This window comes from Aspergillus flavus, chromosome 8 (assembly GCF_009017415.1).
Source record: "Aspergillus flavus chromosome 8, complete sequence".
Lineage (NCBI taxonomy): Eukaryota > Fungi > Ascomycota > Eurotiomycetes > Eurotiales > Aspergillaceae > Aspergillus > Aspergillus flavus.
This window is the reverse complement of record NC_092403.1, coordinates 45,999-58,874: the sequence shown is the minus strand read 5'-3', so window position 1 is coordinate 58,874 and position 12,876 is coordinate 45,999. Positions and strand designations below refer to the sequence as shown.

The 12,876-nt window shown below is 50.0% G+C and overlaps 5 protein-coding genes across 5 annotated transcripts; 2 read left to right on the top strand and 3 right to left on the bottom strand.

Annotated features, from left to right (window-relative positions):
* Positions 1-28: 28 nt before the first annotated feature.
* F9C07_12164 (uncharacterized protein) lies at positions 29-267 on the top strand (the record flags this gene model as incomplete). The annotated part of the gene is made up of 2 exons (XM_071507785.1): positions 29-149; positions 224-267. 2 exons carry the CDS (start codon positions 29-31, stop codon positions 265-267), a joined length of 165 nt encoding a protein of 54 aa, XP_071367166.1.
* A 994-nt stretch (positions 268-1,261) lies between these two features.
* On the bottom strand, positions 1,262-2,966 carry F9C07_12163 (uncharacterized protein; the record flags this gene model as incomplete). The annotated part of the gene is made up of 5 exons (XM_041287738.2): positions 2,494-2,966; positions 2,070-2,433; positions 1,887-2,004; positions 1,769-1,833; positions 1,262-1,692 (listed from the first exon to the last, which is right to left on the bottom strand). The coding sequence occupies exons 1-5, from the start codon at positions 2,638-2,640 to the stop codon at positions 1,262-1,264; spliced, it is 1,125 nt and encodes a 374-aa protein (XP_041151751.1). The 5' UTR covers positions 2,641-2,966.
* A 543-nt stretch (positions 2,967-3,509) lies between these two features.
* On the top strand, positions 3,510-5,227 carry F9C07_12162 (putative benzoate 4-monooxygenase cytochrome P450; the record flags this gene model as incomplete). Its single annotated transcript, XM_071507784.1, has 3 exons — positions 3,510-3,660; positions 3,750-4,175; positions 4,230-5,227. The coding sequence occupies 3 exons, from the start codon at positions 3,510-3,512 to the stop codon at positions 5,225-5,227; spliced, it is 1,575 nt and encodes a 524-aa protein (XP_071367165.1).
* Positions 5,228-5,724: 497 nt separating this feature from the next.
* Positions 5,725-7,873, bottom strand: F9C07_12161 (putative acyl-CoA oxidase; the record flags this gene model as incomplete). The annotated part of the gene is made up of 2 exons (XM_041295703.1): positions 5,725-7,711; positions 7,779-7,873. 2 exons carry the CDS (start codon positions 7,871-7,873, stop codon positions 5,725-5,727), a joined length of 2,082 nt encoding a protein of 693 aa, XP_041151753.1.
* Positions 7,874-11,552: 3,679 nt separating this feature from the next.
* Positions 11,553-11,867, bottom strand: F9C07_12160 (uncharacterized protein; the record flags this gene model as incomplete). Its single annotated transcript, XM_071507783.1, has 1 exon — positions 11,553-11,867. One exon carries the CDS (start codon positions 11,865-11,867, stop codon positions 11,553-11,555), a length of 315 nt encoding a protein of 104 aa, XP_071367164.1.
* Positions 11,868-12,876: the final 1,009 nt, after the last annotated feature.

The window sequence follows — 12,876 nt, the reverse complement described above, 5'->3', positions numbered from 1 at the left end:
TCCGAGCGCGTTGTTAGAGGTTGACGGGATGAAGCTTAGGTGGAGATGGAATCGTCGCGTCATGCATTCATTTCGGGCGGGTTTCAGACTGTTGATCAACTTCCCCATCCATACCCTCCCTCCCCATGGTGCTTTTCATCTTATCTCTGGTAAGTATGTCATTTCCTATGTGTCTGTCTTTGGTTTTGTTGTGTTTTTCCTTCCTTTGTTTCCTGTGGTTCAGCGGCCTTGGTGCTGTCCTCGCTTCCTATTCTTCGGAAACTTTGATCGACCCCTGTTGTCAAACCATCGCTGCAACTGATTAGTTGTGATCCTACCCCAGACAGTCCGTAGGAATTGACTCTGCACGTATCACACGCGGCAGGCTCCGGAAACGCCTCCGTGCCAATAGATACTGGTTCTCATATCTTGGTTCCACCACCCAATCCAGGGCTGGCCGGTGTTGTGGTGCCACGGCTACATCTGCCTGCAGTGGGCACGCAACCCCTCCAAAATTTGACTAATAACACGCATTGATGTCGTCGCTCCTCGGATCCGACGGCTGATCTGAACGGAAATGGCTATCGAATAGTTACTGCGTAAAAGAGATATCTGCTGCGTGGATTGGAATCCAGACCATGCTGTAGCAACACTCTGGACACGAGACCAAATCGAGCGATGAGCGATCGTCTCCGGAACTACTCGAATTGGTCAAGGTCCATTAATGATCCCGTGGGCACCAGCAGTAAAGTAACCACTGAGAGCGACTCCGAAAGTTTGAGCTTCGGTGGCCAATGACTTTATGGTTGCTTTTGTGTGGGGAAATTTGCTTGGCGTGAGGCAAAGGTACTGAATAGGTCACGCGGTTGATAACGCCACTCGGCATTCTGCAAGCATCGCAGACGGTGGATTGTCGTTGGTCAATGGCGGGATATACCTTGTGAGGAGGAGTGATTGTTCCTGAGGTGGCCGGATGCGATGGTGTGGATGTTAGGGCAAGCCATCCCATCCAGTGAACCATCCTCATACTTGTTGTTTCGAATACTCTTACCTAAAATCATATTCGACATATTATAACTACCCTTTCCAAAGATATACATTTCTGATATACTCCAACCGACCCTGATTGCTCCGACCGGAACTTCACTCACGACACAATAGCTGCGAAGCGACAGAGGAATGGAACAAGGAATGTGAGGAGAAGAGTTCTAACAGAATTGTTCAACCATCCAAAGGGAAACCCCCTACTTGTAAATAAGTGTCCCAGACATTCTTCTTCAAATCAATTTCTCTCTACATGCACTTCCTGCCGCACGCATATGTGATCCCTGTACCGAGAATTTTCTTCCTCGATAGTAGCCACGAGTGCTTCTTCGTCATTCTGCCCGGCACCCGTCACGTAAGACCGACTATTCCCATCCGGTCTGTTGTCGTTGGCGTCTGGAATGTCGACGGTGGTCGTTGTAGTGGTCAGTAATTCGTCCTTTCGGCCCGCCCGAGCGAAGTTCCGCATGGGCATCGCAAAAGTCGGTTTGCCGCGGCTTCCACTGCCACTCCCACTTTCATCTTGCCGTTTGTAGACTTCATGCGACTCCTTGACACTGGATCCGTGGACAATGTACCGGTAAAGAGGACGGATCGTGGGAATGCCGACGCAGATAAGCGTCACGGCAAGCTCGACGGCGGACCAGATAATGAGAGGCACCGTGTCCTCTACAAATAAAGAGAATAAGCATACAGTAGCGGTTTCCATCTTTGGCCAAGTGGATTGGAATGACCATGGACATACCTGTGTAATTAGCACTTGACAATCCGCCGAGCTCTATAGTACGAATGATCCCACAGATACCGGCACTGCAGGATGTATGTTAGCATGCTCTCCATCGCCAGTGACATGGAAGACTGACATGAATCCTAGGCTCAGACTGATAGCGATCGTCATCTTCTCCTTGAACCGCATGTTGAGCTCCCAAATGAATATCCACGGCAGAATGGCAAAGTAAAAGTCGACCGCTGCACACCATGCTAAATATAACATAAAGCTAAGTCAGCTATCCGGCTAGAGGGGGTTCAGGAGCGGAGTAGCATACAGCCGAGTAGTACTGAGAACGGCGTAACGCTGACAATAGTTCGACCAGGTACACGAGGATCGTAGACTGCCTTGGAGGGAAGGCGCTGGGTCCAGAAGATAATCGCCGTCATCACAGAGACAACTGATAGACTGACCATTGAGATCCAAATCGATCTTCGATGCCATGCTTTTACCACGATCCGCAAAAGAAATATACCCAATGAAAGCTTCGCAATGGCCATCCCCAGAACGGCGAACGTCTGACCGACCATTTCCATGTACACGGCTTGGACGGCTTCATCCATGGACAGGCTAGTAATGGGCTGTCCGAACCCGTGCTTTCCGGCGATGGTGGTGAATACCGTATATAAGAGGAGGAATACCTAGGATCGAGAGTTAGGAATCGGTACAGAATCACTCGGCTCTCGAACGAAGGGACCTACCCAGCCCAGATTGAACACATGATCATCCAACCCCAGAGCTTTGACGATATAAACCCTGGTGTACAGCCGTAAAGGGACAAGAATAAAGGATATAATAACCATCACCCACATCACCACGATTGCCTTGACCCCTTGGCCGGCCAGCATCTTGAACGCACTGAAGGAAGGCTACGACAAGAGGAAACACTGGCTCAGAAATGCAGGTTGTATGGCTGATGAAAAGTCGAATCAAACTCGAAGATAAATGCATCGAGGGCGAGTGTGGACAAGATTAGATATACGAGGTTGAATTTCAGAAAGTACCTTTGATGCCATCCTTCCTTATCAACAGTGAGCTATCAACAACCCGTCTTTCTAGATATCATGTGGACTAACCTCGAGTTTCGACAAGAAGGATACTGTAAGCCCTACTTGCCGTCCCGCCGGTCCAAGCTTCTAGCTCACTGCTTTGTACTTTTATTTTGCGATTTCCTTCTTTCCCCGGAGCTTTACTTCGCTCCCCGGATACTGGTCATATTCGAGCTCATACGGGTCCATTAAGCCTGTGAATTAAAGTTCTGTCAGTGCCTGTACCCACTATCTACCTGTCATTTCGACATAGCGCAACGGTCGGCCCGTGCAAGTGGAGCTATCGAAATTCCCGGGTGTGATAAGAAACAAGAGCCATGATGTGCCGCAGGTCTCACCCGAAATAGTACACGAGCCTCTCGGGGCAAACGGAGGAAGGCTCCGGAAGAACCAATGGATCGGTTTTCAATCCCAGTGAGAAGGTACTTTGGCGCCGGGGAAGAGCAAGTGAAGCTGTCAAGAAACTCTAGGGCGCCGCGTGCATTAGTGCGTGTTCTGGACCGAACATCATAGCGTCGATTGCAAATGCATTGGCCAATTGTATACGGGGATCACCTCGTGAACTTTGGTCTCAGACCCTCTAAATACCAGGGATACTCTGACCCTGGTCTCTCTCAATTATTTGCTTGTTTCATCTCCAGGGACTCCATCCTCAATTGATTCCAAAAATGGATTCTTTCCTGTTTTTGGCGCTCGACTATAGCCTGAGAGGCTTTGCCGTGTCACTATTTGGCACGCTGTGGATAGCCCTGGTCTTTTGGTATCTAGCAACCTATCTCATTTCCCCTTTACGCAAGATCCCTGGTCCCTTTCTCGCCGGTGAGTTGTGGAGGCCATTCGCGCCACTGCTTGGACGCTGTCCCGCGTCGCATCAGCCTCTGTTGCCGTCAATAACCTCGCAATCGTAGGATGGACCAACCTCTGGCGGATGTACCATGTCACGCAGGGACAGTCTCAGGTGGTTCTCCATGAGCTCCACCAGAAATATGGCCCAGTGGTGCGGATCGCCCCTAATGTCGTCGACTTGGATCTGCCCGAGATGATCAAAACCATCTACAACACAAAAGGAGACTATCGCAAGACCGAATTCTACCATGGTAGCAGTGCCAAAAGCTATGGTCGAATTATTTACAATCTATTCAGCGAGTGTGACCCCGATATCCACGCGCAACAAAAGCGACCCATTGCAAAGTATTACTCCTTGACCGGTGTCCTGCCACTTGAGCCCCATATTGATGAGGTGATCAACTACCTCTGTCGGAGGCTGGAAGAGGAGTTCATTGATGGATCGAACGCTGGGATAACATGCAAATTGGACCAGTGGCTACTGTTCTGTAGGTTTGCCTTTTTTTTTACGCACAGGCCGTGTTGAGTGCTGATGAAGATAGATACATGGGACGTGGTAGGACAAGCCACCTTCAGCGAGCCCATCGGCTATCTCAAGAACGGCTTTGACTTCGACGGCACCATCGCTATTTCTGACACTGCTATGGACTATTTCTCTCTCGTTGGGCAACTTCCAGTCCTAGACCATCTCCTGGACAAGAACCCTATCTACCGAATCGGGCCGCCAGCCTTCGGTAATATCACAAACATCTCGATAACACATCTGCTTGACCGATTACAAGGCAAAGACACCAGCTACCACGATGCAAATAAGCCCGACTTTTTAGACAGGTTCATCGACGCCAAAGACAAATACCCCGACATTGTTGATGACAGCCAGATTATCTCGTACCTCATGATCAACATGATTGCTGGTGCAGATACAACAGCCATCACGCTAAATGCAGCCATTTATTTCGCTTTGAAGGACCCTCTGGTGTGGGCGCGTTTGCAAAAGGAGATTCGTGCCTGTCAATCGAGCCTAGACGCCGCACCGTCGGCCGTACCATACAATATTGCAAGCGCACTTCCGTACCTCAACGCAGTGGTCCGTGAGGCAATGCGGATGCATCCCGGTGTTGCTATGACGTTGGAACGGTATGTGCCACCCGGAGGGCTCACCCTACCAAATGGCCAGTACATCCCTCAGGGGAGTATTGTCGGTATGAATCCGTATGTCATTGCTCGGAATCGGTCTGTTTGGGGCGAGGATTCGGACGTGTTTCGCCCTGAGAGGTGGCTGCGTGATGATTCCCAGGAAAGTGAAGAGGAATTTCAGGCACGCTTACGGTTGATGAATAATTCCGACCTTGCGTTTGGTGCTGGGAGCCGCATTTGCATTGGAAGAAACTTAGGTCTACTCGAGGTATACAAGGTGATGGCTACACTGATCTCACGTTACGATATCGAGTTAGCTCACCCACACCGCGACTGGAAGACGCATAACAGCTTCTTTGTTCGACAAGAGGGTATCAATGTTAAACTCTCCCGTCGCTCCTGAGGGTGTGTTGCTCTCGATATTGGTCCAAGATGTCTCCTAGTCCGTGTCATTTCTCAGGTGTTGGCAGTGTTTCCATATAACTTAATTTTTTGTTATTTCCCATGGCCATCTCGGACGATTGGTGGACCACGCGTCGTTTATTGCTTGCTACGTTTGGTGTTTACTACCTACTATATCCTTATTTATGTTCATTTGCAACTCAAACAGTCCATCAACGAAGTGACAATTTATCAGCCTTCGAGCTCATATACTCAACGACAGATTAACATACCTTATTTTTACAAGCAATTCATCAAAGGAAAGGGGAGAAGCAAAGGTAGAAACGAAAGGGAAATAAAATTCAGTTCCAAATATATGCATTTCACTGCTGACATCAGATTTCTGTCGTCACACGTAGACCTATATACATTGGACCGGCTACAGCAGCCCTTACACTATACACATGACAAGCCCAGCTTCGTCAACCATATCTTCCATAACACTGTCCGACTGACATATTACAACCGACTTGCCTTGAAGAATTCCTCAATTCCCTCAGATGCCTCCCATGCTTTCTCCACGGCTCGCCCGCTGTTTGCCGGCAGCTGCCGCGTCCAACTCAGTAACCGCTCATAGACATTTCCATCCTTGCAACCCAACGCGCTACAGAGACTGCTATCGGTAAAGTCCCAGGCATCTGTCAGGGCAGCGATGTTGGGGAGAAGGCTTGCGAGAAGCTCATTAATATGGACACGAATCTCGTTGAGCTCATCAGGTGTCAGAAGTCCATGCTCCAGGAAAGAACCCGCTGCAAAGGACGGGGTAGGACTTGTGATTGTTGTCAGAGCAAACAAAGAGAAGAGATGTGATAATGCCTGGGAGACTGGAGCGTCCCGTGTAGCTGAGGGCGATGTCCGCTTCACGAAGGACTCTAAGACAATATATTCCACGAAGGCCTGACCGGCTGCTAGACTAGTCATCATGCAGGCGTTCCACGCCTCTGCTGCTGAACAGCGACTGCACATATCTCTATACGAAGAGTATGCAGCGGCTAGTACTCGCTGTGACCGTTTCTTATAGATCAACACCAGTGTTGAGCCGTCGAAAAGTGTTTTTTTGTCACAACTCTGAATCCTGGACGGAAAAGCTCCGTCACCGAGGTATGATCGGACGCCGCCAATGTAGTCCTTCACTTCGGCGTCGACGTCCTGACCGGCGCACGATGCTCTGACCTGTTTGAACAGGTATACTACCAGCTGCTGCCACATCACATAGTTCTCTCCCTCGAATGTGGCTGTGGCAGAAACCGATCCTTCGATCTCTGGGAGGCCGGACAGGGCAACATACCCATGGCCGCCGCACATCTTTCTTGCTTCTGTAGCGCCGGCACTTGCTATAGTAGTGGCCCACGCTTTTAACCCCGTGCTGAGGGCGTGCATGAATGGCAACCGCGCATGGTCGTCATTCTCCTGTTCACGGACGAGCTGATCGTACCTGAAATCGAAGTCCTTTGCGGCAAACAGGATAGCATACGATTGTGCGATGAGAGTCAACAGTCGATAGTGCTGAGACTTGAATGTTATTATAGCTGTTTCTTCTTCTGCCGCATCGGAAAACATCAATCGGCCCTGTTCTCGTACAATAGAATACCGCGCTGTAATTGTCGCGGCCTGAGCTAATCCGAAGGCGACACATCGCACGATGTTTCGCCGCGTATCCAGCATCGTTGAGTAGACCCTTTTGGATAGTGGAAGGGTGCCCGCCTTGGCCTGCGCCTGAGAATACGTGCCGTCGCGCGAGACCTGCGCATGGGCAGCTAGCAGACTGCTCCTTGACACGCGCAAGTAATTGAACCGCGCATAGCCATTACATGTTCCGTTGTAGGCCATCTTCATGCCTAAATCCCCGAGCTCCACCCCACGTACGGGAGCGAAATCTTCCAGCGAGCGGATCTGGACTATGAACATATGCACGCCGTGATCCTTTCCGTGTGTGATCAATCTCGCCGCAACGATGGCATGAGAACAGCTAAAGCCCAGTCCACCAGGCCAGTATTTGACCGATGTAGGAGTGGGACAATGGATCGTGAAGGTATCGGTATCGACGTCGAAGGTGGCAGTTGTCTCTATTCCTCGAACAAAAGTCCCATGGCCCAACTCGGTTTGAGCATATGCACCGTTGATCCTCATCTGATCGATCTCCTGCAGCCAGTACCGTCGTTGTTCTGCAGTCCCCTGCAATTCGATGGTCCGGCGAAACATGAGAAAGTTCATTCCGAACGGAGACGAATTGCAGATTTGATAACGTTCGTTCAACCACTGGAAATGACTGTGGCCGTGGGTTATCATGTCATTCGTGATGACACGAGCCCGACGGACCCCTTCCAGGTAGAGTCCTTCGCGGTCGAGACCCGAGTATACATGTGGTAACTTCATGTTATCGAGCAGCCCCAGTGCGTCCTCCACACGATGGAATGCTGCTCGTCGAGCGCTAACTGTTGCTTCACTTGTCAAGGGGTCAGCCTTTTTGATACGTGGCTATGGACTCGGGGAAGAGGGATAGGTCAAAGTACTTGTCGTATATGATGACCGTCAGCTTCATCGGATTGAAAGTCGACGAAGCTCTGGCCTGCTGCATCAGATCCATCTGTCTGTTGAATACGGCCATGGTTGAGTAATCATCTGATAATCACGACGAGAGACTTGGCTTGTATGAACGGACGGTTGAACATAAGAAAAGAGTATTGAGTTATGGCCGACAGTATGGGCTGGTCAAGGCCATATATGTAGTTGTTCCCATTGCCTCGCCCCAGGTTATAGCAAGGCTTATACTCCCCCCCTCTACCATTTTTTCTTTCTTTTTTTTTTTTTTTTTTTTCCCTTTTTCTCTTCTGCCCCTTCTCGACTCTGTATGGACCAACGCCATTCTCGAGTCATCGTCTGCCTCAGCATCAGCCCTTCGGAACGCGGCTGACCACAGTATCTGGATTGGCTCATACCTTCGCCCGTCAGAAAGTTTACCCTTGGGGAGGAGTCAGAGGTTCGACTGCGGCGGAGAACTCTACGAGGTCGGCCTTTCCAGCTACACTCTCCTTCTTGCTGGGTCCATATTGGCCAACTTAAGTGGATGGGGTCTTGAAAACCCACAACATTGGGTTCTACCATCTTTCGGTCATTGGACGTTATCTCCAACAGAAAGTGTAATCCAGCTCGTAGCGAGCCTGCAGCGCCCCAGGCGGCCCATGACTTCTACATTGGTGTGCTGCCTTCCTGCACCCCTCTGTTTCGTATGATAGTGTTGCTCCAACATGTATCCAGAAGTCGCCCGGTGGGACCCGGACGTTTGCGAACAGGCCTTTAGCAGTGAAGAGGTGGCTCGTCTGTTCTTCAGAGTATGGGTCAGACACCTCTCAAGTGCCAGATCGCCTACAGATGGGTAGTTCTTTTCACATTACGAGCGAAACAGCTTCAATGACTCCTCCTTAGTGCACATTACTGGGACACTCATCGCTCTCTCTCCCAATCCTTCGGCAGCTCTGGAGCGCTTAGATCTCCTGCTACAGGATTTGCTTTGCATTGCATCGGTATATGAGTCTAGTCATTCGACTACCATTTCTGGGGGCGGGGAATCTACCGAGAATCTTCTTTTCTTTTTTTTTATATATTATTATTGTTATTAATAATAATAATAATGAGAATGTTGTGCATGGGTTCCGATGACCCGGGCATCATATAACGTGCCAAACTATTAAGTCCCAAATCCATGCTTGGCGTGCAGAGCCGTTCGCATAATCGCCAGCTGTGAGACTCGACCTATTGGCTGCGGTGCTTATCGCAATGCTGCAAGCCACATTTCCCAACTTAAAACACAGGGCATCTGACATGAGCTTCTATTCTGTTCTGTTATACGAGTCTGACCGCGGGTCTCGCAAATGCCTTTGCCTGCCGGGTGATTGGGTCATGGGCAACCTGATCCAGCTCGGATTTCAATTCAGGGTTTACAACGCATAGCCGCACGGGCGACAGCAGGGTAATGCTTCAGGTTAATTATAGCGTGAATACGATGCAATCCGGTGGCAGCTGAAGTGGTCTTTCGGCCGGTTCGGCAATCGACGTCTCGTCTCTCCAGCTCGAGTTGTTTCCGAAGATTTCCAGATGCCACTCAGCCTTAACCCCAACACTGCCATTGTCCTGTCAGCAGAGAAACAAAACCTGAAACAAAATTAAAAATAAAAATAATAAAAAAAGAAAATGGAATCGTTCACAGTATACTATCACAGCTGAGTCAAACTCGGTGTGTACATCCTACCAAATGTTAGGTCTACCAGTATGTCCGATTCGCCTCGGGGAATACTTTCGAACATACACAAACAGCAGTGGTCCCATTCCAAAAATTGCTCGCGAGTAGTAGTTCTAAGTTTGGAATTGCTGTCATATGCCATGGCTATTCCTATGAGGTGACGTCTGCGTACTGTGGTTCGACTTGATAATACGGGTCTGATGCTACACAATGCCACGTTTAGTGACATCGCCAGCCATGCGTCGAGTCCCACGTGAACATATGCCCTACGACCCACTGTTGACTTAGATCAGGTGGGTTATCTCTGCTGCAGCGCCGCGGGTGTGATCCACAAGCTCAGGGCAAGCGATAATCAGACACGTTGTCGTCGAAGGGGAAGGGGGGATGGCTGCAAACGGGTATCTGTAGGCAACCGGGGTCAGTCTTTTGACGAAACACCAATCAAATGCCATTTCAGTGGCGATAGTTTAGGGCGAAGTTGGCGAACCTCAACAGGCCAGCCTTGTGCCCTGTCAGGCATCCCACGGCAGCGGAGGCTCTCCTGGGAGGCCTAGAAAGTCGGAGAGAACTATTCTTATCGTGGCAGTTCGGACTTCAGCCCCATAGCACTGCCTTCGTCGTCTACGATAAGATCGACATGCCGTTGCCCAGCGTCATGAAGGCAGGAAGAACGGTTTCAAAGATATTCACGATCGCGGAGTCGAGCTGCAGCTGGGAAGGATCCCCATCGTTCCTCAAATGACTTACATCTACCAAGAGCCGCTACACCACGAGCATGAGAACCCATTGATCGCCGTTTGTTCGTGCTTAATGCGTGAACGGCTGAATCTGTCAGCTCCACTTTCGACGCAGGAATCTTGAAACTTTCCAATTGCCATGTACAGATCCTCCCCAACCGGAATGGTCCAGCTGGTCCTTCGGGTAGGTTCTTCGTGAGAGTAGCGGAATTCCCTTTGGACTTTTCTTGATTGGGCCATGTATGGTGGCTCCGTGCTCTCAGCTAATCCTTCCAGAACTATGGGTCAATCTACCAGACGGGCACAGCATTGACCCCAGTCCGGCCTGCATCGATGTACCAAAGCAGCTAGTCAGGAACTAAAAAAGGCGCCGCGGCTATACGTACGCCGTTGCAAACCTGTCCGTGGCTGGCTGCTCCTCCAAGGATTCCCTTGAGCCCCCAGGGTCTTTCCGGCTGATTGCATGGTTCTGTGCTTCTTTTTTTTGCCTTTTTTGCTTGTCTCGCGAGTGCATGACCTACCGAGAGACCTTGATCAGGCGCCTGCGACGACCATCGAGAGGCATCCTATTCCGCATACTTTTCAGGCAACTGATCGACGCTCTAGAGAACGCGCGCCAGCCACATTCGATGGAGGACGCCTGAGGAAGAACTGGCTGTCACCCTCGGGGATCAATTACTTCATGAAGTCTAGCGCTCTGTGCCAAGGTCCCCGACTGGCTTAGTCTTGCTCGTCTGGACTCTGGACAAGCGCTCTTAGTCGATATGTACGAAGGAAATCTCCCGAGCCGCAGACTTTGGACCCGCCTCATCGCCTCTTTTCGGGGCACCGTATATGATATCATTGTCGTCGACACATTGAAGGCGGCCAACATACGAGCGTGCCCCGAGAAGACAAAGTGGTTGTACAGGTGCAGAGAGTTCCATACTTGCGAGTCGACTTAATTCATAGCAACGCAGTCGCAAGCCAACTTCAGCAACTGGAAGCCATGATGCCAACGGGACCCTTGGTCGCACTAAAACATAGCTGTCCTGTTACGGAACCAAGGAAGGATGTTATATATCCATTGGCGGCGGTAATGCACCGTGAATTAGGTGTAATGTGCTCGCCTATTGCAAACGGAAGGGTGAACGATAACATGTTCGTAGAATCAATTGAACTGGCTGGGTGGAACCACTAGTGAACACCTCTGAGTAGGTCCTTGAAGATGGCTTGCTTTGATTCGAGCACTGATTACTGAGAAAAGAAGCGTCTTGTGCTTTCGCAAGTTTTCCCCGACACCCCGAGGTGCTTCTCTACGGCCCGTAAATCTACTGATATACAACTTTACGACACAGTTTCGGACGTCCTTTAGACTCCGCATGACAATCATCGTCGCCTCCGGGCAGCTCTCTTTGGAGGTTATCAATACGGGGTTGAGTAGCAGCCGTTTCGCAGATGCACACGCGCCGAGGAGCGACAAGAGCAGCAACTCTCTTCAGAGCAACCCTGGTCATAGATCCATCGACCACATGACCGTGAACGTTAACCGTTGTAGCGATAGTCATCGCGGTTGTCAGCCTCCTTTTTCTCCCAATCTCCCGCTGGTACTCGGCCAGCATAATTCCGGCACTAGCATCCTCCATGGTTCATCCTCCCAGGCACATCAGAGGCGAACTCTTCTGGCTCTTCAGCAGATTCGACCTTCCCCAGACGATGCCCACATTGGCAGCGAGGTATCCTGCAGTTTGGTCCGAGTATCGGATGATGATCAAGGTTGTTGACATTCGGTTTAGTCAGGTTGGAAAGATACCCCCATTTGTGTTGCGTCACGTCGCTGCAGGAGTTGTGGGGATATGTGACGGTCGGCGAATTCGAATTCCGACATGGTCAGGTAGTCCAATGCCGAGACTCTTCAGTTGAAACGTGCCGCCGCTCGGAGAAGGTCGACAAACTCCTGAAATGCAGCGGTGAAGGAGATACCAGGGCAGAGAGTGAACACAGAATACAAGGGTTAAACAAAAACAAAAGAATAGGACAGGATGGATCATGCGCTCACCGCCTGCCCTTCCTGAAGTCACCGGAACTGGAATAAGGCGTTCTTCCGGATGTCTTCTCAAAAGGGTTATTCTTCAACCATTCAGGTTCGACTGAAGACAGAAGAGAAAAGAAGAGGAGGACGAGATCAACCGTGAAAGGTTTCTGACGGTTGTTGGTTTATAGGATTGTCTTGACCGCAGGCTCTCCAGAATTTTAAGACTGCCACTAGAGCACAACCTGAACTCTAGTAGATATTGTGTCTTATGGTGGACCGGTGACCAGTATATATTTTACGTACAGACAAATGTATCCAACGGAGGCAATCGAAACTCGCCACACCATAATGATCTAATTCAATCATGGTAAATACATCAGAAAGACTTATAGCTTCGGGGAAACCTTTTTGGTAATGAACTTCGGAATTCTAGCTTGGTGTCGAGTCTCATATCTCTTTACCGGCTTATTTTGAATCTGTTCTTCCTCTGTGCCTGAGATTGATCCTCTGACATGGCGCCCTCGATGAAACCAGCGGGATAGTACCGGGCTAGCACACCGAGATCAATCTTGTTTGCACTCATCATTAGTGGGATCTCAAAGAGCCATTCGTAATCTGCC